General features: G+C 35.1%; 1 protein-coding gene and 1 pseudogene across 5 annotated transcripts in view; one reads left to right on the forward strand and one right to left on the reverse strand.

The window, feature by feature from the left end:
- The window catches only part of AMD1 (adenosylmethionine decarboxylase 1), a 68,740-nt gene that overhangs the window by 7,454 nt on the left and 37,325 nt on the right, over nt 1-23,961 (forward strand). For 4 of the 5 annotated variants that reach the window (XM_072643053.1, XM_072643054.1, XM_072643052.1 and 1 more), the window contains exons 2-9: nt 11,152-11,238; nt 12,668-12,794; nt 14,008-14,110; nt 16,386-16,428; nt 16,521-16,665; nt 16,786-16,878; nt 16,981-17,136; nt 17,594-19,858. In XM_072643053.1, the coding sequence (XP_072499154.1) occupies nt 11,152-11,238; nt 12,668-12,794; nt 14,008-14,110; nt 16,386-16,428; nt 16,521-16,665; nt 16,786-16,878; nt 16,981-17,136; nt 17,594-17,734 (895 nt within the window). In that variant the 3' untranslated portion in view covers nt 17,735-19,858. Of the gene's footprint in view, nt 1-11,151; nt 11,239-12,667; nt 12,795-14,007; nt 14,111-16,385; nt 16,429-16,520; nt 16,666-16,785; nt 16,879-16,980; nt 17,137-17,593; nt 19,859-23,961 lie in introns of those variants that run through there. The other variant, XM_072643055.1, reaches the window with a different exon arrangement.
- Nucleotides 14,976-16,094, reverse strand: LOC140530413 (small ribosomal subunit protein eS24 pseudogene; annotated as a pseudogene).

Below are 23,961 nucleotides of genomic sequence, written 5' to 3' on the forward strand. Positions count from 1 at the left end.
AATAGCATATTCTCAGTTCCAAATTTAGAATTGTAGAGGTGAATTGATTTCCCTACTTTTTTTTCCTTCTCTTTTTTTTGCCCAGAAAAACAGCATGTGGGGTTCAAATTCATCCTGGGGCAACTTACGGAAGGGTAATCTGAAATAGAAATGTGTTTGATAATTTTCTGATCTTTATTGATGGAGTAATTGAGACTAATTCATGCTTCCCTCTCCCTCCTCTCCCACCTCCCTTTCATAAGCTATTAACCTGGAACTAGATATCTGAGATTTATACTGTGGGAAATGACTAAAATGTTAAGTTGAAGTGTTGAGATAATCTGGATTGTGTGTCTCGTATTCCCTCGGGAATGTATAAATATAAAATGGGTAGGTTTCATTTGCTTAAGTTATGACTTCATCATTAATGAAAAGCGATTAGCATTTAGATGGCTTTGAGGGGGGTGCCCTCCCCATTGGGGTCAGTTAATATCACGGTCTCCCCACCTCCCATTATACAGGTGTAGAATATACCTTTGTGTTATTTAATTTTGTGTGTGTATATATGTATGCGTGTGTGTGTATGTGTATATATAAATATATATACGTGACCAAATAAATGACCTTCATAGCATTAACATGTTTGTACTATACATAGTAACTGAATAAACATTTGTTGAATGAGGGAATGAAGTCAACTTGGAGACTGATCAGCAAGTATCTCTGAAAATAAGCTAAAGCAAAGAGCAAATTTGACCTATTCAGAAATTTCTTGATTCATGAACTGGATTTGTATATATTAAAATAAATTCATTCTGCTTTTGTAACCTACTTTAAAGTTCATAGAAGAGGACAGCTCTCTAAATTAGTCTTAGTGACCTATAAAAAGGGGTGAATCATTTATTAACTTACACCTTTAAAAATTTAACAATCTCAAAAATATCAGTAGTACCTTAAAATTCTATGCTTGAATTTGGTTTTAATTTTATTTAAAGTGCGTATAAGCTGAACAAAATGCTATTTTCATAAAATCTTATAAGAAATTTTGTATGTTCACTGTTTGTATATAAGTTGTGGGAGTTGAATTTTTCTCATGAAGAGAATATTCCAAGGTCAGTTTCTTACCTGTTAAAGTGTGAGCAACTTACATTGCATCATCTCAGAAGTTCCAGCTCAAGTAATCTATTAGGATATGAGTTTAAGATTGAAGTTGCAGGGCCTTTTAAAGAAAAAATAAAGGAAGAGATTGCAGTAAATCATTGAACTCGCTAGCTGTATTTGAAAGCTGAACTTTAGGAGACCTGGCTTTCAAACTACTGTAAGGATTTCCACACATTAATTATGTGCCAGTACAAACATCTAATTACTTCAGACTTGTCTGCTTCTTGAAGCGATATGAAGACAGGTCAGTAACTTTGTCACTTCATATTTTAAGGCACTGAGCAAATTACCTGGAGAGAGAAAAACTAGGTTAATCTTATCAAAGCACTAGTCTTTTAAATAAGCGTTCCTTTTGGGTCTCTAGTATTCACAAAAACTGAACTTTTAACTTAATAGTGGGGTGGAGTTAGATACAGGGCAAGGAATATGCAGTGTTCACTTATTTCTTTATTAGAGTAAGTTTACATGTGAAAATTTCATCACTAAATAGTATTTTATTTGTTGTTGAAAGACAGGCTAATTTAATAGTTGTACCAAAGCTCTAAAATTGGAAATTAAATTTAAATCTGGCAGTCATTCTGTATTTTTTATGCCGCACTTGAAATCAAGATTTTTATGGTTAAAAGAAATTTGCAGTAAAGGCTGAGGACCAGTAGTTGCAAATATAGTAATTGAAACCTCAGCATTAACTTTCCCGGAACTCATTCCATACTGGACTACGTCATTGCTCAAGCTTTACAGCATCAATGATTTACATTAAAGGAATCCACAGCCTAAGCCAAAAAACCTTTTAGCAAAAAAGTTTTGAAATAAAAAAGCTTTTCCTATTAAAGAGCTGAACTTTCGAAGTATCTCTCACCACCCCCACCCCACCCCCCAGCTTTTTTAACCTGCATGAGTCTGTACTTAAATCTGTGTAAAGTTAAATAGCTTCTCTGAGCTGTTGCCCAGAACAGAAGGGTCTTGGATTAAGGAATAACACCAGTCAGTTAGAAATGAGTTTTTTGGTCAACAGTCTGAAACATTACCTCTTTTTTTTGTTTGTTTGTTTCTTTCAACCTGGAAAATCTGTATGATTTTTATGAAGGAAAATATTTTCCTTCCAAGGCATAGCAATCTTTCGTATTCCCCTGGTCAGTTAGTACATGCTGAATAGCGTGTATTATAGTAGTGCTTTTCATACATTATTAAAATTGATCTTCTAACCTATAAGACAGGTATAGTTGCAGAGCTCTTTGCCTTTTCATCATTTAAAATGACATCTACTTTGAAAATATCATAGGATTGGAAAGGGACCCCAGAGGTCATTTGATCTACAGCCCACTTTATCGGTGTTGCTTTAAATATTTTATTGCTTAAGGTTTTTTTGATTGAATAGATCTTTGTTTAAAATTTTATTCTACTACTCTTAGGAAGCAAACTCTGATTTTCCTGGAGACAATTCTGAGTATATAAAGTAACATTCCTTGTAATTTTAGGCTTAGTCAAATCAAAAATTTAATGCCTGGTTTGATGCAGGATGCTCAGCACAAAGCAATAGACTGACTTTTTTCCCCAAAAACATAATGTATCAATAAATAGTTCATATGACATTGATAATCTTGTATGGCACGAGCATGGTTGCATGAGCAGCTTTCTTCTGAAGTTTTTTGTTATCTCTTTATACTTAATAGGTTATGTGAAGAATATCTTCCATAATCTTGTGTATAAGTTGAACCTGAGGTATGATTGATATACAGAGGTGTTAAAACATTAGCTGATAATTGCTTCATAACTCTCATTTTTATATATATGTTCTTAGATTGACAAAGCATGTTTCTCAAAACAACCTTATACATATAAGAAAACTGAGTTCTAGTAGAGGTCAAGTGATTTGTCTATGGTCATAATACTAGTAAGTATCAAGAGACACATGATTAGGTATTTCTTGACTGTAAGTCTGGTCCTCTCAGTGGGTATATTATTTTTTTTAAGTCACTAGTTCCCAAGAACTGACTACAATTTTGTTTTAGCCAAGTGGATCAGGAGTCCATCTTCCACTCAGCTGTCAAAGGATCTTTCTAAACCACAGATCTGAACATGACACTCACATGCACCACCCATCTCCACTCCAGGGGTGTCCTATCACCTCCAGCATGTACATGAAGTTGTTTTCCCCCATTAGACTGAGTTCCTTGATCAAGGACTTCATTTTGCCTTTCTTTGTGTCCCCAGTACTTAACATAGTGCCTGGTACATTGTACATTGGCACTTAATAAAAGTTAGGAATAGATCTTGAGTTAGTAGTGGGGATAATTAGGTCTATTTGGGATGGAGTAAGACATGAGCTGGAGATGAGGGAAGGGTGTAGCATTCTATTAACGTGGGGGAGGTTGTTTTGAACCCTTCAGCTAAGGGTTTTAATTTGATTTGAAACGTTGATAAGTTTGTGAGGGAATTGATGACAAGATGAAAATGGCATCTGTGGTTGTTAGGTCAGTGGCTCAAGAGGTTTGAATGTTGGTGCTCTAAAATATCACTATATTAAATCTCTGGCTTTATGAGTCTCTGAAATTGTCTCTTGGACAACCCTTGTCTTTCCTACCCTTCACCACTGAGGCCCCACCAATCTGCCTCTGGAATACTTTGGTCTTCACTCACCAAGTATCTGAATGAAAGAAATCCTTTTGTTTCTAAATAAGCACCTCAGGAGGTGATTTCATTTCTGATTTAGTTTCTTGTTATAATTGTCTTCTTCAGCTAATTTATGGATAGATTTTATTTAAAAACATTTTCTTTATGTAATTGTAGTGAACAAGTTTTTTTTTTCTTATTTAAAAAAACTTTTATTGATGCCTTTTATTTTTATATCACAGTTATTTCTAGGTCTGTACCACTGTCCCACCCTCTCCCCTATCAAACCCTTCTTTGTAACAAACAAAAAACCTCATTAAACAAGACTACCAGATAGTGACTCTGACCGTCTCCTTTTATATATCTCCCCCACACTTCTGTCAAAGGGAGACAACTATGTTCCTTTATTTGTTCACCATTTCTTTTTTGCTTTCTCAGTCTTTCAGAGCTCAGGTTCCTGGTGATTTTTCTCCTGTCTATGTAGCAGGAATTATTACATTTATATACCAATTGACTTTTGCTCTACTTTGTTTCCAGCTTTTGTTGTACTTGTTACCACAGAGTCCTACTGAAACTGTTTTCATCTTTGAACTTCTTGGGGTATATGTGTAGTAGAGGGATTTATTCAGTCAAAATGTATGAAGTAATGTCACATTTGCATAATTCCGAATGGAGAGCCAAAATGGATGGATTGATTCACAGCTCTACCAACAGTGTACAAGTATTCCTTTCTTCCCACAACTCCTCCAGCACGATGCTCATTTTTGTTTTCTTAGTCAATTTTCAGGGTGAGAGGTGAAAACTCAGAATTTTTAAAATTTGTATTTCTCTTATTATTATTGATTTAGAGCAAGTTTCCAAATGGCAATTAATATAATTTATAATTTGCAATTCTCTCTAAAATTGTTCATATCTTGTGATCACTTATCTTTGAGGAACGGCTCTTGGTTATTCCTTTTTTGTATCCTTGAGTGTCAAGATAGTGCTGGGAACACAACTGATAGTTCATAAATTCTTCCTGTTGATTCAATTCAGCAAACGTTTATGGAAATAAATCTGATATTAAGCTATAGAGAGAGGAAAACTACCAAGACTAAATAGTAACCTTTTTGAAACTAGGTGTGAAAGTACTGTTATCCTTGCTGAAACTGGAAGTTGAATCTTATTTCAAGACTTTCTTGAAATTTCAATCTTCCTTTCATGTAGGAAACTGGTGGAGTTTGCTAGTTTTGTCCATGGAGTCCCAAATTTTATGCATGTGTGTACTTGGATTCATCAGGTGTCATCTTTCGGAGTTTACCCACACAGAGCAAAATGAGTGTAAGAAACCAGAGACTCCAGCCAATAGCTGCTGCGATCCAACCATCTTCATCCATTCCATGCTTACAGCACTGGGCAGCCTTTGAGCAGAAATCTACATTAGGGCACTGTGCTGTAAATCTCGAGTCTGACACCAGAGAAGGAACCGTTGAGGAGTTGTGTGTTTCTGCTAAGCAAGTTGTGTAGAAGGACGCAGACAAGAGGACGGGGCTGATGGGAACGTAGATTACAGAGGAAAGCTGCTTCATATGAAGGTGGAGATGGGAGGCACCTATCCAGACTGCCCTAGTACCGCTTGTCCTCTGGAAACCTTGAAAATGACTCTGGCAGACCCGAACAAGTTAAACTAAAGACAGTTTAGACTTGTGATTCTTAAAATGCTCTAAGCTCTTTTCCCTATGTTCTCCTGCTGTCAGTGCAGAAGAAGTGGTTTGTAAAATTTATTTTTCATGGGTTGTCATGGCTAAAGTATTCACCAAGTAGCCCTACCTACAATTTAAAGAAAATTATTGATGATTTCTGTTTCTTAAATCCTCATTATCTCATGTATCCGTTGCCCTGTCTGAGGGCAATGTCAAATGACAAGTAGTATTTTTTTAGAGAAAAAAATCACAATTGATTGGTAACATTGATAGAATCTGAAAACGTGCAATGTGTAGCATCTGTGGACTTTTCACCTCTACAAAGGAATAGGTTGAGGGGAGTGGTGTCTTCTTATATCTCTTCATTTATGTCCCACTTAATCTTTATAAATTTTGTTATCTTTATATTTTAATTTTTTGATAGTTCTGTTACTGCTTTTTGGTTGTCATTTTATTGTATGCTTGGCTCTACATACTTTGCATAAATTCATATAGATCTTTCCATGCTTTTTGGTATTCATGACACATCATTTCTTACAGCACAATTGTATTTCATTACTTTCACTTAACACACTTTGTCTAGCTTTCTCTAATTAATGAGCATCTTTGTTTTAAATTCTTAGGTATCCAAAAAAAGTGCTACTAATAAATATTTTTGGAGTATATGGTGATTTTTTTCTTTTAATTCTTTCCAAAAAATTATTTTTTCCAAGTACTTGCAAAAATGATTTCATTTTCATATCAAAGACCCAAGAGGGGTGGGAACATGAAAAAAATAAAATGAAAAATAATATGCTTCAGTTTGTATTCAGATGGTAATCAGGTCATTCTCTGGAGGTGAATAGCTTTTTTCCTTATGAGTTTTTTGGAATTGTATTGGATCAGTGCATTTCTGGGAACAGCTAAATTCATTCACAGTTGATCTTCTTACAGTATTGCTTTTAATTTGTACAGTGTTCTGATTGGATCAGTGCATTTCTGGGAACAGCTAAATTCATTCACAGTTGATCTTCTTACAGTATTGCTTTTAATTTGTACAGTGTTCTGATTTTTATTCACATCTCTTTGCATCAGTTTGTTAAGCCTTTCCAGTTTTCCTGAAATGAGCCTGCTTATCATTTCTTAAATAGCACGATAATATCCCATTTCAATCATGCCCCATAACTTACTTGTTCAGTCATTCCGCAATTGAAAAGCATCCCTTCAATTTTCAATTCTTTGCAACCACAAAAAGAGCTGCTATATATTTTTACAAAGAGTTGGGGGTTTTTTTGTTGTTGTTGTTTTTTTTAATCTCTTTGGGGTACAGACCTAGTAGTGGTGTTGTTGGATCAAAGGGCATGCAGAGTTTTGTAGTTCTTTGGGCATAGTCTAAAATTGCTTTTCAGAATGGTGGGATCAGTTCACAACTCCAGCAGCAGTGGATCAGTGTGGGGACTTTTTCTTGTTGGCTTTTTTTAGTGTATAACCCCCCCAGTAATGAAGTCTCTGGAAGGGTATGGACATTTAAGTTGCTTTGTTTGCATAATTCCAAAATGGTTGTACTATTTCAAAGCTCCACCAACAATGTATTACATTAGTATGGCTGCTATATACTTAAATTGTTACCCAATTTCCACATGTGTGACACAGTGGAACTGTCATATGATGAACAATTTCTAGTGGAGTTTTTTATGTAATTTCCCCATCACAGTATTCCTGTGAAGTTATATAATTTGTTGAAATTCAGAACAGTTGACCATTTACTTGACATTGTTTCTAGATCATATTTTAAAGTGCAATTTTTTGTTCATTCTTGAACAGAAATGACCTTTTCTAGGTCCCAGTACAGAAGTCATCAATATTGCCTCTAAGATAAAAATATATCTGTAGCTTTATATTAGATCTCCCCTCTCTTCTGTCACACTTTCTATCTTTGTTTTGTTTACATTACTCTTATTTCAGACAAAGGGCATTTCCTAATAGTTGCCCCGAACTAACTTGCCTCTGCCTCATATACTAGAGTGCACTTCCTCAACCTTACCTCTGAATTCTTTCACTGCTGAGTTTAAATAATCACTTCCTCTGAAGCCCTAAAAAATTCTCCTTCTAATTATTTGTCCATTATGGCATTCTCCCACCACTTATCAACTTTCCTTCCCTCTCCCTCTCTCCTAAATATCATCTGTAAGGTCAAGAAATATCTTTTATAACATTCTTGCTTCAACATAAAAATTACTGATTAAAGTAAAACCCTTGGGTGTGTATGGAGAAAATAGAAGTATACATTAATAGTTCTAGAAAAAGGTTGTTTTAATTGTTATTGCTTCAGTTCTAATTTTTTGACTTTTTAATTTAATTCCATTTGAGTACCTATTGCCCTGTACAGTAGCACATAGGCAATAGGGAGAAAGCAGTGTGTAATCAAAGGTTCTGGGTTCAATTCCCAGTTTTGCCATTTACTACCCTATCTGACCTTGAGCAAGTCAGATGACTAGAATTCTTCGTTGGTTTCAGTATCCTTATAATATAAGGAATGTCTTCTAGTAAATAGGACGGGATTTGTGTATGGATTTACATGATATGCCAACAGACAGTATCATTTTAATTAAAAGGCTAGAAAAATGTAATTATGCTAATTTGTAAAGGTATGGAGTGTAATACAGCTTTCCAATAATAAAAAAAATTCACCTTATGTAGTACATTAAGGTTTACAAAGTTCTTCCTTCACAACAGTCCTGTGAAGTAGATTATCTCCATTTCACACACAAGGGAAAGATTTGGAATTTCATAGCTTCTGTGTTTCAGAAAGCCTGATTCAAAATCCTTTGCTTTTTGTACTATTTCATATTGCCTTTCCTTAGAACCATTCAGTTCACCTGGATTTAAAAGAAAATGCTGTGCATTTCAAGTTTATAATTCAGTTATATGGAAGACTTCCCTAGAGAAATAATACTATAAAAAATGGTCATGTTGCACCTATATATAGCTGAAATGTAGCTGTACACACATAGAGTGAAAAATAGTAATGCAATAGTAATAGTTAATGCAAGTAAAAACATTCAGTAACAATTGATCTTCAGTGCTGGCTTAAAGATGTATTCTAAGTATTCCCTGGACAGGTACAGTGAGTAGAGTATTTGGATCTGGAGTCAGGAAGACTAATCTTTTTGAGTTCAAATCAGGCCTCAGACAGTCACTTGTTGTATGACCCTGTTAAACCATGTTTACCTCAGTTTCCTCATCTGTTAAATGAGTTGGAGAAGGAAATGGCAAATCACTCTAGTACAAGGGTAGGGAACCTTGAGGCCTCAGGTTTCCCATCCCTGCTGCAGTATCTTTGCCAAGAAAACTCCAAATGAGATCACAAAGAGTGGGACACAACTGAAAAACAACTGGAAAGTCTTCTCTGAGGTTTCATTTCCTTAAGTCATTCTTAAAGAAGCAGACATACCAGCATATCATATCTTGATGGTAGCATGTGCCCTCTCTGAGAACTTAGGTTCCAGGACAAACTTTCCTAAACATATTTGGGTTTCAGTTCCCTTACCTGAATTTCTTACCCCCTGTCACCTTGATAAGTTAATTGAAGTAGAGGATTTTTTTTTTCTTAATCTTTTACTTTTTGGGTTGGTAAGGCATAGGATAAGGGAAACAAAGCCCAAACCTAAGATTTACTGGGTAGGGCAACCTTGGAGTCCAGGCACCTGGTTGGTATTTGCTATTCTAGCTGCGGGTTGTTGACAGATGCCTTGCTGAGGTGTGGAAAAAGGTAGTGGGTGCCTCAGGGAAGGGAAGACATTAATAATTAGAAGGAGAGACAGGCCTGGCTTGTCTCACTTGGCAACTGGTAAGCTGGTTTATTATCCTCTTCCCTCTATTTCCACAGAGCAATAGAAAAAGAAGCTAGAAATATAGTGACCTCTTGGCCTCTAAAGCTAGGGAGCAGTATAAGAAGTAAGCAATATTGTGCTTGGGGAATAAACTTGTTCAGTTTGTCCTGGGGGAAGAACCAGGAATATTAGGTTGGAAACTGTAGAGACAAGATTTTTGGCGCTTCCTAACAATGGAGCTGTCAGATAGTGAAATAGCACCTCGATGAAGTTCCTGTATCTGGAGGTCTCCAAGCTAAGCCCAGATGATTACTTGGATATCATAGAGGGATGCTTTTACAGGTACATGTTGCTTCTTCATATTGTGGTTCTTAATCTTTTTTGTGTTTTGTGTCAGGGACTGCTTCTCAGAATGTTTCTTAAATGCATAAAGTATATAGGACTGCAAAGGAAAAATAGTAATGAAATAAAGTTATCAGTATTTTTTTTAAACCTCATAGACTCCAAGTTAAGAACTCCCCTGCCCTTAAATGATCTTCATCTAAACTCCTTTGCTTCACAGAATCCATAATGCTTTTGAGTATCACACCGCCATTCTCTCTCTGGCTGAAGAATGTTTAGATAATTGAATTTTCCTCAAGCTAGGAGGATGAAAATGAAATGTAAAACTGTTTCAGAGATTTTTTTTTTAAGTGAATGTGGCATGGTATCAGACATTTTTCGAGTAAAACAGTTAGAATTTGACTCATTTTACTTTTTCATAAAACACAATCCCCAATTTTTAATTGGTCAATACAAAATATAAACCTGTTAAAACAAGGAATCTTAATTTTTATAGGGAGACATATTCATTAAACCATGCTTTACTGTGATTTTCTGGCTGGTCCCTAGCACTGCTAAGTTGATGTTTATTCCATTGTTTAAAGTAGATTGTGATATGGTAAAGTTTTTGTTTTTGTTTTTCTGCAGTTGGTTATACCATTGGAACTCGTCATAGTTTAATTTGGTGAAATGAAATCAGTTGTTGTCTTTTATTTTTACATTGCTCTCCCCCTCAGCTTCTCCTCTCCCTCAAGAAGAGGCCCTTGGAAAAAACGAAATCTTACATTGACCAAGTCAGGGGGAAGAATCCTCATTCGGTACCATGAGTCCATTACTTCAAATGACATTTTTGAAAAGAGCAAAGAAATGAGAGAAGGGGTCATTTTCTCATCTTTTTGGGCTAAGCTTATCATTAGTAATTACATAGTATTGTGTATAATATTTTCGTAATTCTGCTTACTTTATTCATATCTTCCTATGCTTTTTCTAAATTCCTCATATTCATCTCTTACAACATAGTAATTTCATTTCTTCATATCTGTTTACTACCAGTTAGTTAGTAGTTACTGAATTTGGCAAAACAGAAAGTTTTATGAACTTTGTGGCATATTTGAGAACTTTGCATCTTTGATCTCCATAAGAGTATATTCCTATCAGTGGAACTATCAAACATTTTTAGATTGCTCCCTTTTGCATACTATGTCATGGAGACCAAGCTTATCCGGGAAAAATACACTTTAACTTATTTTCATAAGTAAAGAAGCCTCATAATACTTTCAGAGGAAGGTATATAGGAAGGAATAGAGTTTTTTAAAAAAATTCAGGCAAGAGTGAAAATAAGGAAACTTGGATTGGTGTTAGGATCACAATAAGTAGTTGACTGGCAACTAGGTAAAATTTCCAACAACGATCAGTATATTACTTGGCATTGGGCATTGCTTGAACTGCAGATTTAGACTTTGGGTTCTGGAAAGAAAAATTGATGGTACAGTCCCCTTCCTAATTGTAAGATTCCTATGATATCTCTTAGAGGGGAGTCAGAGGACTAAGGACTAATAAACTGTGTACATTTTTCTTTATAGGTTTGAGTGGGACAAACTTTTGGAGAATGTGCATTGTTTAATCATAAGTGTGACAAAAACTGACAAGCAGGAAGCTTATGTACTCAGGTAAAACTATATTTTTATTTAAAAAGTATATGCAGTTAACCTTTCTCATTTTAGTTCTGAAGCACGTAAATCATAAAGTGGAATATAAATAGGAGCTGCTAAGGCATAAGGCATAACTATCCTGTATTAGAGGTACCAATCTAAATAGTACTGATCTGTACTAAACTACACAAAAATTACTTGCCATTAAAAATAAATTATTTAACTATTATCTTGTTATTTATCTTATCTATACTGGGCATCCCAAAAGTGTTAGTGCAATTTTAAGCTGTTAAAGGCTTTTAGGATACCCTTTGTGTGTTAACAGTGACCATTTAGCAGAGTGTATTTTGAAATTATAGATGTAGGGGGAAAGTGCTCCTTTCCCTAAATGGTAGTAAAAGTTTAATATTCAATCTAAAACAGCCATAGAAAAAGAAACTCTGTTACTTAGCACACAGGGAAAGGAGGCAATAGTGCTAGATTTGGGAACCTCAAGACCTAGACTTTTTCTGGTCCTGATTCTGAGTAAAGTGGTAAGGGTACCTTGGATAAGTTACTTAATTTTTTTTTTGAACCTCAACTTTCTTTGTCTCTACTAAAATGAAAGAATTGGTGGTCTTGGATGAGTCCTCATACTGACATTTTATTATTAAAATTACCAAAATGTTAGTATAAAGCAGTAATGAACAACACAGTAAGCAGGTAAGTGTCGTTGATTGGTAACATTTATATTATTACTTTTCAGCCTCTCCTGGAAAGCTTTTCTCATTGTTCTGACCTTAGTCATATAAAGCTTTCAAAAGGTGAATAGATTAAAACTGCAGTAGAACTTTTGGGATACCCTATATTTAAAAGCTACATAGTAGGTCATTCACTAAGTGACCTCAGTGAAAAGTAAATGGAATCTGGCAAATCACTTTTTTCCATAGCAACAGTTACAACAAAAAGTATATTTCAAATAAGCCCAACTCGCCCTGTTTATTGAACTAGAGAAAAGTTCTCCTGAGTAACCACAAAAAATCTGTCACTATGAAAGTATGGAAAGTGGGTTTTTCTGAATTCACAAGCATGTTTGAAGAACCTGATGATCATGTGCTGGTTTTATTTTTATTCATTTGTAGAAGTTATGCTGATCAGGTACCTTGCTAGGTACTGAATTATTTGTTGATTTTTAAGGGAAAAAATCTGTTTCATGTGTGATATCACATTACAAGGTGATACATGTAAATACCCTGTGGGAAATTAGTCTTTTTAAAAAGCACTTGTATAATGACTGGTATCACTTGTATAAAAAATCTAGACTGTAGAAGTTTGCATGTAAAATGTTTGTTCCCTCAATAAATACTTGCCTATTTTAACAGTTTGTACTGTTAATTTTCTACTTGGTTTAAACTTCTGAACTACTATAGTGATTATCTTGGGGTTTTTTTTTTCTTACCACCCACAGTGAGAGTAGCATGTTTGTCTCCAAGAGACGTTTCATTTTGAAGACATGTGGTACCACCCTCTTACTGCAAGCACTGGTCCCCCTGTTGGAGCTTGCTAGGGAGTACAGTGGGTTTGACTCAATTCAAGTAAGTATATAAAGGAACATCTTCATGTTAGAGCGAAATTATTTATTCTGATTTTAAAATTTGAGTGTAAGTGCTATAATAGAATATTTATAGATGAATAACATACTGTAAATTATAAAGAATTTGAGAGAAGAAAAAAGATGTTACTTGGATTCCTTCATGAAGTTACTTTATGTTCTCATAGGAGAAAGCATTTCTTGTGGGTAGGGGTAATCTATACAACACAGTATTAAAAATAAGTTCTTTTTAGGTTCCAGGAAAGTTTTTAAAGAGTGGCTTTTCATGTAGTTAAAATTTTGATAAAGGATTGAACAATGATCTTGTGTTTTTTATCAATATCATTAGTGGAAGGAAGAATTCTTCTGATGTTAATTATTCCCATAATTATTATACTTCTATTAAGTTAGGTCATTAACACTGATGGTAACTCTTGGCTTTTATATTTCATTTCATATCGTTTAAACAGTTATAAACCTTGTTAGATGAATTAATATTCATTGACAATCATCTTATTAGGTTCCTCAGTCAAAGATAATGTTCTTTTACCTCCTGTTAATATGAAAAGGGGGTGCTATGATTTTTTAAAAAGTGTAATGTTTGAACATTGTCATTTGAACATATTTGTCCTTTGGGAATCAGCAGCACACAGTTTTAGGATTATGGGACATGGAAATTCGGTTAAATTTTAGTCTTTATTTTCAGTGTGTGAAATGGAGTTTTATAACCCTGCTTTACATTTGTGTCCTGTTCTGACATGGTGTTCCATGTCACTTTGGGACGAGACACATCCTCCACCCCCAGACAACCCATTTGCATCAATATTGGTTCCAGTTTATTTTCTTCCTCTGCACTCTCTCCTTCTGAGATTAAGTTTCTATCTCAAAAGAGAAGATTGTTTGCTTTAGATCACAAACTATTGTTTTAAATAAAAATCCAGAAATAATTATAGATAATCACCACCATTCTTAAAACCCAGGAGAAATCAATCAGGATAAACCTTCCCTGGTCTCAAGGAGTTTAAGATACTGTATCAAAAAATTAATTATAATTAGATTGTGAGTTTAATGGGAGGAGAGAGATGGAATTATAGAAGTTTGTTTCTAAAGCAGTATGACTTAGAATTATTTCTGATGAAATGGTATAATCACGATTTGAAATTTTTATGACACATTAATGTGGGGTTTTAATTAAATTGTGTATTTATGCTTTTCAGAGCTTCTTTTATTCTCGTAAGAATTTCATGAAGCCTTCCCACCAGGAGTACCCACACAGGAATTTCCAGGAAGAAGTAGAATTCCTTAATGAAATTTTCCCAAGTAAGTACAGTTAAATCAAAGCATATATTTTACTTAGTTTTTAATACTATTCTGTTTAGCAAGATACCTATTCATAGTAAATTGACAGTTACACAGCACTGAAGTTTTTTACATACGTTATCAAATACTCTTCAGAATTAACAGCTTTGGGAAACTGAAATTCAAAGGTTGTGATTTGTCTTTGGTCAAATGGCAGCTTAGTGTTAGAGGTAGAATTTAAACCTAGACAGTCCTTACTTCCAGGTCTAACATTCTGTCTACTATACCATATTAGTATTGCAGTTGTAAATTAATTGAATTAAAATGTCCTTTTTTTAAACCAACATCTATTGTGTCTATCATATACTATATACTAGCTGCTGAGATAAATTCAGAAAGATTTTTTTAAAAAACATTTTCCACTATGATCTGTCTGGGATTGTCTTAGTCATTGTATAAGCTTCAATTATCTACTAATTTCTGGTGTCATATAAAATATGAAGAAAATATTCCTTTCATTTTATTTTTTTTCAGACCTTGTTTTATGCCACTTCTAAATTATTATGAATTACAAAGATGGGGAAATTAGGTTTTCTTAACATCATAGACTTAAGAAATATTAGAGAGATTTGTCTATTCCAATCACCTTTATTTTGTAGATGAGGTAACTGAACCCCACAAAATTATCAATTTAGTAATGTGAGTAAAAATTACTTATAATTGTAATGTGATTATATGAGTCATTGAGGTAGCTTTTTTTTTTTTTTAAGAGAAGGCAAGGGAGAGTAAACACCTTGAGGGGCCAAAGGTGCTTGATTGGTAAAGCCTCTATTCCATTCACAGATAATGTACTTCTGCTACAACAAATAAAAATTAGGTTAGACGTTTGAGTTAGAATCTTCCAAGAGAGATGTTTGTTTTAGTTTTATATTATGTTATATAAAAGGTCTAGTTACCTTCACGGATAAACAACATCCATAGTGCTTTTTATTCCTTCTTTTTGCCAGCACCGACCTTTGCCTTTTGCAGTACCCCTGACTTTCTTCATTCTGTTCTTGTGTTCCTTTCACTGCTTTCTTTTTCTTCTCATACAGGCCATGCCTTGCAAGTCTGTGCTTTGGTTCATTTTTCTTTGCATAGTCAAGGGAATCATAAAATGCCAAAGCCTGTTGTTTTGCCACCAAATGGTTTCTGAATCCAAAGACAAAAATGACATCTGAAGTTGTCTTGTATATCTTAGCCAGTTTTTCTAGAATTTCAGTCTTGGGCACTGTGGTCTTTCCAGGATGAAGGACATCTATTTACACTGAATAGACTTGTTTGTTCATAAACTTCCTGGTTCTGATGGTTCTTGTTGGGCATTTAAAGCTTTCCCCAACCTGAACCCCATGTTAACCTTTTCTGTGCCTTTTTCCACATTGTTTTCCTTTATATACATTCTAGTTCAGCCAGTCTCCCCTTCTGTGCTATTTGCAGCTGACAGATGAATTAAACTCTTCTCTCTGCCTTTGTACTGGCTGTTCCCCATAACTCTATACTCTCCCACCTCACCTCCACCTTTTTAGTTTCCTTCCAAGTTCATCTCTAGTGCTCATTCTTCTGCATGAGGCCTTTCCTGGTTCCATTTATACTCTTCCATCTCTCCTCTTCCTGTTTGCTTTATGTGTGCTTTCTCTATGTTCTTGTTTATATAAAATATAGGGTGTCCTTAAAATCTAGTATACTTTTAAGCTTTAGTGACTTAAATTAACTAGACTTGAGATTTTTAATATTTTGTTTGGTACCTTTAATGTATATTCCTTTTCCATTTGAGTATACATTCATTCCTTGAGGACAAGGGTCTTTTTGGTTGCGGGTGAGGGCAATATGATGTGAGTCTTGGCCTGGCATTTCTAATGTAGTGTCTGGCACCAAGTAGACACTTAATAAATATTTTCTTAGTTTGAGTATTTTTTATTTAGTTTAGAATAAAGAGGGCTGCCCCTGTGTGCCTCACCAGTGCCATATAGATGAATCAGACCTCTTTTTATAACATTTGGAATTCAGCCATATCTAGCCTATTCATGGTGTTCATTTTATTCATGTCCTCTTTCTGTAACCATGAATAACAGAGATCAAATTAGTCAGATGATAAAGATCAAAGGGTATTTTTGCATCTGTTTACATGTTTTCTGTCATGGCTGTTTGTCTCTGATGACTGTAAGCCTGTAATAAAGAGTGTATGAGCCTAATTAATTTCAAGAGAGTAATCAAACTGACATGGATTGGGTTTCAAAATTTGTTCCTTTCTCAACAGATGGAGCAGCATATTGTATGGGGCGTATGAATTCTGATTGTTGGTATGTCTAAGTATAATTTTGTAATTTTTTTGCTTGTTGTTAATGATTGTGTTAGTTACAGCATTGGCAAGTTAAAATTTTTGTTTTTATAGGTACTTGTACACTCTGGATTTTCCAGAGAGTCGGGTTATTAATCAGCCAGATCAGACACTGGAAATTCTGATGAGTGAACTTGACCCAGCAGTTATGGACCAGTTCTACATGAAAGATGGTGTTACTGCAAATGATGTCACTCGTGTAAGCTTTTTTTTTGGGGGGGGGGGGGGGGGTCTTAACTTTTCTTGCTAAGTTTACTTTTTTCATCTTGCTTATTTCTTTTTATCATTAAATCTAAACTTCTGATTTAAAAATTTTTAGGTGAGTGGAATTCGTGACCTGATACCAGGTTCTGTCATTGATGCTACAATGTTCAATCCTTGTGGGTATTCAATGAATGGAATGAAATCGGATGTAAGTAATTGTGCTTTGCCAAAGTGGTTAACATTTGCCACTTAATTTTTTAACTGTTCTCGTTTATTAAAGCAAAAAAATGTATTTTTGTTTTCCTCTAAGGGAACTTATTGGACTATTCACATCACTCCAGAACCAGAATTTTCTTATGTTAGCTTTGAAACTAACATAGGTCAGACCTCTTACGATGACCTGATCAGGAAAGTAGTGGAAGTTTTCAAGCCTGGAAAATTTGTGACCACCCTTTTTGTAAATCAGGTAACCTGTTTTATTGTTGGTAACATATCAACCTGAGCTTATAGAGAATACCATTTATATGAATTTATTGTTTCCTGGTACAAATAGTTGGGTTCAGAAATAATATTTTGAATAGGTAGCCAGTGGAAGCAAACAGATATGTGACATCTCTTCTGATAAACAATCCTGTACTTGTTAAGGAGCTGCTAAAACTTACCATAACATCTATAAGAGTGAATAAGTACTAATAACAGTCTCATCACCATACTGTTTTTTATTTAACATAATTCAAGTGTGGTGAGATGTCTTCTGACTATATTTTAAATGTGTCTTTTTAAAAGCTAGCCTAAATACCCACTGCAGTTCTTATGAGAACATAAGACTCAAAAAAATGTTTTTCTATTTCATAACCTTGATTGCTTGAAAGCTACTTTTACTTTGGTATATTCTAAATGGTTTCTTAATTTTTTCCCCCCAGAGTTCTAAATGTCGCACAGTGTTTTCTTCGACCCAAAAGATTGAAGGGTTTAAACGTCTTGATCGTCAGATTGCTCAGTTCAATGATTACAATTTCGTTTTTACCAGTTTTGCTAAGAATCAGCAGCAACAGCAGAGTTGATTAAGAAAAATGAAGAAAAAACGCAAAAAGAGAACACAAATAGAAGGTGGTGGCAGCTTTCTAGTTAATGATACAGGGGGCCATGCTTTCCATACCCACCACCTCGTAGTTGCGGAAAGCCCTAGATGTAATCATAGTATAATCATTTTGAATTGTATGCATTATTATATCAAGGAGTTAGATATCTTGCATGATTGCTCTCTTCTGTGTTTAGGTATTCTATGCCACTCTTGCTGTGAACTTGAAGTGCATGTAGAGAAAAACTTTTACTGTATGAGACTTTACAACACTTGTAAAAACAATTCAATTAGGATTATGCACGGTGTAATTTTTCTCCAGGTATCACCAAAAATTCCCCACAGACAAGGCTTTCGTCCTCATTAGGTGTTGGCCTCAGCCTAAATCATCTGGGACTGTTCTGTTAAATTGCTGCCAGATATTTTTATGGGCAGTTTCTTCCAGTTTCTAGACCACATTTTTCTCTATTAATTCTAATGAAACTAATTTCTACTTAAACACAAATGTTTCTTTGCACTTGAGGAGTTACCTTCTTAAGAAAATTAATGATTATTACAGCTGATGATTTTGCTTATTATATAAATTTTGAGTATTGGAACATTACTTTTGCTCCCTGTATCTTTACTTTTTTAAGCTCAGTGATTTCCCCCTCCTCCTTTAAAAAATGAGCAATATACTGTTAAACTGAGTTTAATATTAGCCTTTTACCTTTGAGGGGGGAAATCCTTGGTTCAGATCTTAATTCAGGTCAAGGTGGGTTTGGTGGTCTCTTTCATGAAGAATTGGCAAGGGTTGGTGGGTTGGGGGCACCAAGACTTTCTCCAGTATGTGTTGGTTAAGATAAGAGTGCATTGGCAGAGCTATGAAGGCTTTACAATGCCATTTCCATACTCCACAGTTAGTGGAGCACCAAATGTATAGCCACAGACCTTCAAATACTTAATTTTTTTCTTTTAAATCAACAAATTTAATAGGGAGATTTAGTGTAAAGGATATGGAATTTACCAGACTAGATATGCCGGTCAGCTTGGATCATTCACCATAACTTTTTTCTTAGCAGCCATTTCAACCTAATTGTGAGTAAACAATATACTGTTAACCTAATTTTGTTGTTCCAAGCAGAATTGATATTGCCTTTTTATCTTGTGACTGAAAGTCCTGTGATATTGTGGTGCATGAGACTATTATGCTGTATTTGATAGTGTTGTGACTTCATCTGTTGTTCCTCTTAATTAATGTGGTGATTCCTTTAACCATGATTTGATGGCATCAAGTGAATGACTGCACAAAGTTAGAACTGTCTAGGTTATTTGGACAGACAGTGTGAAGTAAAATGCTATTCATAAAAAACAAGGCATGTTCAAAAATGGTCATTTAATGGATGACTAGTAGATGCAGGCTTTTAAGAGTTGACATTTTCAGCAAATAACTGGGATTTTAGCAACTGTGAGACCAGCAAAATTAACTTAAATTTGATATTTCCCTCTAGATGTCCTCGCAATTTTGTTTTGACTCTTTCTGGATTGATACAGTGGTGTTTTGTTCCTTCCGTATTTATAAATGAAACACTTTTTTTAGTGTTTCTGAACTTTAAAAAAAATCTGCTTGGTTAGTAATCAAGTGGTTGGAACACTGTTTTGACTTTTATTTTAAGCATGTTATTGACTAAAAGCTTCATTGAAGAAGTATTCTACCAGCTAGGTCAATTTGATTCTGTAATCTGTAAGGAATGTGGCACCTCATACTTTTTGGTGCTTGATATTTTTTGAGGACCAATAATTCAAGTGGATTTTGTTCTTGAACAGTGTCCCAAGAGATTTGATGATGATATTTGTTGGCTTGAGGTCTGATTTTTTAATCTGAAGATCCCTTCCTAAGTAGTTGAAAAGTGCACAAATTTATATGAGTATGAAAACATAAGCCTCTGAAAGAAAAGTGAAAGCTGTTGAATGAATATTAATCTAAATTAATCTAGTATGATCAGAAGAGGGGAAGTTTTGGTGTCATAATTTCTCTCTTCATGGTGTTGGACTTTAATCAGTTAAAATGTATTTTTAAAATCTGTACCACAAAACTTAATGCTTCAATAAAAGTTTGCTTAATTCATTGTTTAGTGACATTCAGAGATTTTTTTGAAAGTATAAGTGATATTATGTCAAACTATCCTCAAAATAATCAGGACCCTGTTAACCAAGTTCTTTGACATCTTAATTTTCAGAGCTGATGCAAGAAATGAACTGACTATTCTGCCTCTGAAAATCTTGGACATTTGTCCTCTCCTTTTTATTTCTTCTACAAGTACTACCTTAACTTTGATTCAGCCCTCAATCTGATAGACTCACTCCTGGGTTCCATTGTCACATGAATATACAACCCTGGTATTCAGACCCAACCCCCACCCCCAAGTTCCAGCTTACTGTAGTTTTATCCAAACAGAATCCACCTATGGTCTTCTCCAGCCTCTTCCCATATCAGTGCCTTTATTTATGCCTTTCCTCTTACCTGAAACAGATTTCCCTTTTTGATCCCAACTCCTCATCTCTAATTTTTGTAAACTTTCCCTTCAAGCAGAAGGCCAGCTCACTTTTTCTGGACTTTACCTTGCATTTGCCTGCCATACTTTCCCTTGTCTCAGTTATTTCTGTACATGTCTTCCTCTCCGCAGTTTCAATGTAAATTTAAGAGGAGGACCTTTACCTTTGTATCCCTAGCGACTAGTATGGTACTTTGCATGTAGTGCATTTGCTTAAAACAAATTAATCTGTGTACACCCCTTCAAGACATGTCTAATGATCTCTTGTTTGACTATGCCCATTGCTCATCAACTTGTGGGTATGTTTTCAGACAGCTGTGGAACAAGCTATGATAGCTTTTCAGTATTTGTTTCAACAGTGTAGACCTGAGTCTTAAGTAGTTTGTCATACCTGGTGCCTGACCTGTACAGATTCTGAGCTTTTTCCAGCTTCTGATAAGATCATAGATCTGTATCTGGAGGGAACCCTGTAGTATGTATTCTTAAATCTCAGCAAAATTAGGTTAAATGATTTGCTCAAGATCACAGAGATAATAAAGATCCAGAGTCAGAATTTGAACCCAGGTCCATTAATTCCAGAGCCAGGACTTTTTCTTTTATTACCCTTGAGTCGTAGCCAGTAAAGTTACAAAATATTACTCCCCCATCCAAAATACCCTTGTTGTCCTAGAAGTAGATCCAGGTTCACCTTCTAAGGCAGCTAAAGAAGCCTGTTAGAAAGAGGTCTGCCAAATTTCTCATATCTTCTCTGATTTGAGGTGTGGGGGAGGAGAGGGGAAGTAATGAAAGAGGGCCATAGTTCTAAAGTTAAAGCTTGCTAAACATTGCCTACATGTGGTAACACTTTACCCTAAAAGTCATTCTCACATGGGGTGGGGATAAAGAAGTGTATTGGACAACAACTTAATGCTTAAATGAGGTTTGTACAAAGTGTGGTAACTGATACTTACACAAACCAAAAATTTTCCTGAGGTGGTAAGGTTGTCTTTACTGAAACAAGCAGAAGCTGTACATTAAAAATTTTTTGCCTTCTCTCTAGACAACACAGCTTTGCTGCACATGCTACATGAAGATGTTTGGTGCTTTTTTATCATTACTTCATAGAGAATTAAAGATAATGCTGTACCATGTAGTAACCAAGTAGCTGTTTGGCTGCTAACCTATAGTTTGAACAATATGTACCCTCCTTAAAAATGGAGAGATTTTCAGGTCTACAGTGTAGTGGAACATCTCCACAACCTCTCAAAACTCATTTCAGCATGAATCACGTACATGATCTAATGTCATGGGATATAGCACTATATATTTAGATATGCTAACAGTCTGTCGGTTTAGGAAGCTAGGCATTTTCATTATTGTCTTGGATTTCAGTCCTCTCTCTGATAACTATTTTTATCAACAAGCATTTACTTGTATTAAGTGACAATTTAAGCGGTGCTAGGTGCTGGGGATACAAATATAAACAGTTTGAAACAAGCAAAATAGCAAGTGAGCAGATCTTACATCTATTACTTTTATCAACTACATGAGACATCCTCTTCTATCCCTTTGAGTTTCCTCTTTTCCCACTGAAATATAGTTAAAACACCTTTTTCTTTTCAATAAACTCAGCTTCTAAGATGTGTTTCCCAACAGCTGTTCTTACAGGACCATGCTTTTCTTTGTATTCATCCTTGGTACTTGTATTTTTGCTTTGATGCTTCCCTATAAGTCATTTCAAAAGTTGTCAATGCATTCCTTACATACCCATGTAAGTCTTTAAATAGGTTCCCTTTTTTATTCCTTATCAAGTTCATTCACATCTGTCTCAGAATTTTTTTCTTTTTAGTAGGGTCTGCCTATCCCTTTTAAAAGGGCCAACTTAGAATGTTAGGCCGCAACTTACTGATACCTGTTCCTCCAGAATAGTAGAAAGATTGTACCTATTATATACTCCACATCTATCTGAAACTCTCAAATAGTCATTTCTTTCAGGGTTCCTGTTCATCCTTCAAGAATTTTTATCAACTGATTTACTTTAAGTATAGAGGCCTTTATTTAGCAAATGTCCCAAAAGCTGACTGTTCTCCCTATCATAACTATATCAAGACTGTCTGTATTATTTATTTCCTCCTGGTCCAGAGGGCTTATAACAGTATTGGAATATCATTTCTCTTTCCCTTTCTAACTGCAGAACTGAAAAGGTGGCCAAGAGTCTCCCACAAACAAATCTTTTGAATATTTAGATAAAATTTGTATCCCCTATGCCTCTGGATCATATAATAGTGTCTGGTATTTATGTAGTTTTATGTTTTAGAAAATGTTTTGCCTGTATTATCTCACTTAGTTGTCACAACAACTGCACTGGGGTAAGTACAATTGTACTTTATAAAACTAGCAGCACGAAGAGGTACAGGAAGTTGCCCATGATCACACATTTTGGTAGATTTTTGGAGGCAAGCTTTGAGTCCAGCTTTTTCAGAATTCCAAATACAATTTTCTTTCTACTAACAACCTCTTCGTGGAAAGAACCCTGGGCTGAAATGATTAAATGCACTTAAACCTCTCTATCCCATCCATCCTGACGTTCTGTCAGGGATCTTAGTGTCAGGCCCTAGTGGATAGATGGCAAGGACAGAATTCCATTTTTCTACAGTTCTGCCCTTTTGTCCCTTTACCTGGCTTTGTTCTGAGAGAAAATCTTGGTTCAGATCCTTAATACCTGTGTGAACTTGGACATCTCTCAGGGCATTTTGGGGCTTCAATTTTTTATAAGAATAGTTTGTAATCTAATGATATACTATGAGTTAGAAATTTGGGGGGGAGGGATCTCAAGGTTTATCCTTCTCTTGTTAAGCTCAAGTCATTGCACTTCCTTTTTTAGGATCAGTAATTTCCTTTGTGTCTAATACCTTTAGACTAAAAGCTTCCCATGAACTTCTGGGTATATTCAGTGATTATATTTTATTTTACATCATACCTTCAACTATTTTTCTTTCCCTCCTCTCACCCGTTTTCTATTTTAAAAGTCCTCGAAATCAGGTCACCAAGTTTTCAGCCAAATATATTTTTGCCAGTTGTGTCTGAAGCTATGGTTAACCAGAAAGTGTATTTTGGTTTGACAGGTCTTGAAAAGTCTCAAACACCTCTCTTTCAAATCTTAGGTGCATATTTGTGAGAAAGGATTAGCTACTGTTGGTCAGGTCATCATGACTACCCTGATAGCCCTTTATCAGAACTGATAATTACCAGGATGATTATAGGGTTTGTGCAAATCTTAGCAGCTAAGCATCTTCCATCATCCCTTGAGGCCCTTCCTGAGATCAAGTAGTCATTTAAAACTTTTCTGAGCCTCAGTTTCCTCATCACTTAATCACATTTACAAGGATTAATTTAAATAATTGTATGCTTAAGTGTTTTGTAAACCTTAAATGTGACATAAATGTCAACTATATATAATAAACCAATTTATTATACTTTGGTACAGTGGTTCTTAATCTCTTCTGCCTCATTCATTATTTGCCCCTCCAGCTAATGTCTTGTCATAAATTTGGATTCCCTTTTGCTTTCTGGGATTATTTTTTCACTGATTTTCCTCTTGAAGCATTTCTTCCATTTTTCTTGAAGGAACCCTACCTCTTTACTCTGAACTTTATCGGGGAGAACAGCCCATTTCATTTTCCCTTGTGCTTTTGCA

This window comes from Notamacropus eugenii, chromosome 2, assembly GCF_028372415.1.
Source record: "Notamacropus eugenii isolate mMacEug1 chromosome 2, mMacEug1.pri_v2, whole genome shotgun sequence".
NCBI lineage: Eukaryota > Metazoa > Chordata > Mammalia > Diprotodontia > Macropodidae > Notamacropus > Notamacropus eugenii.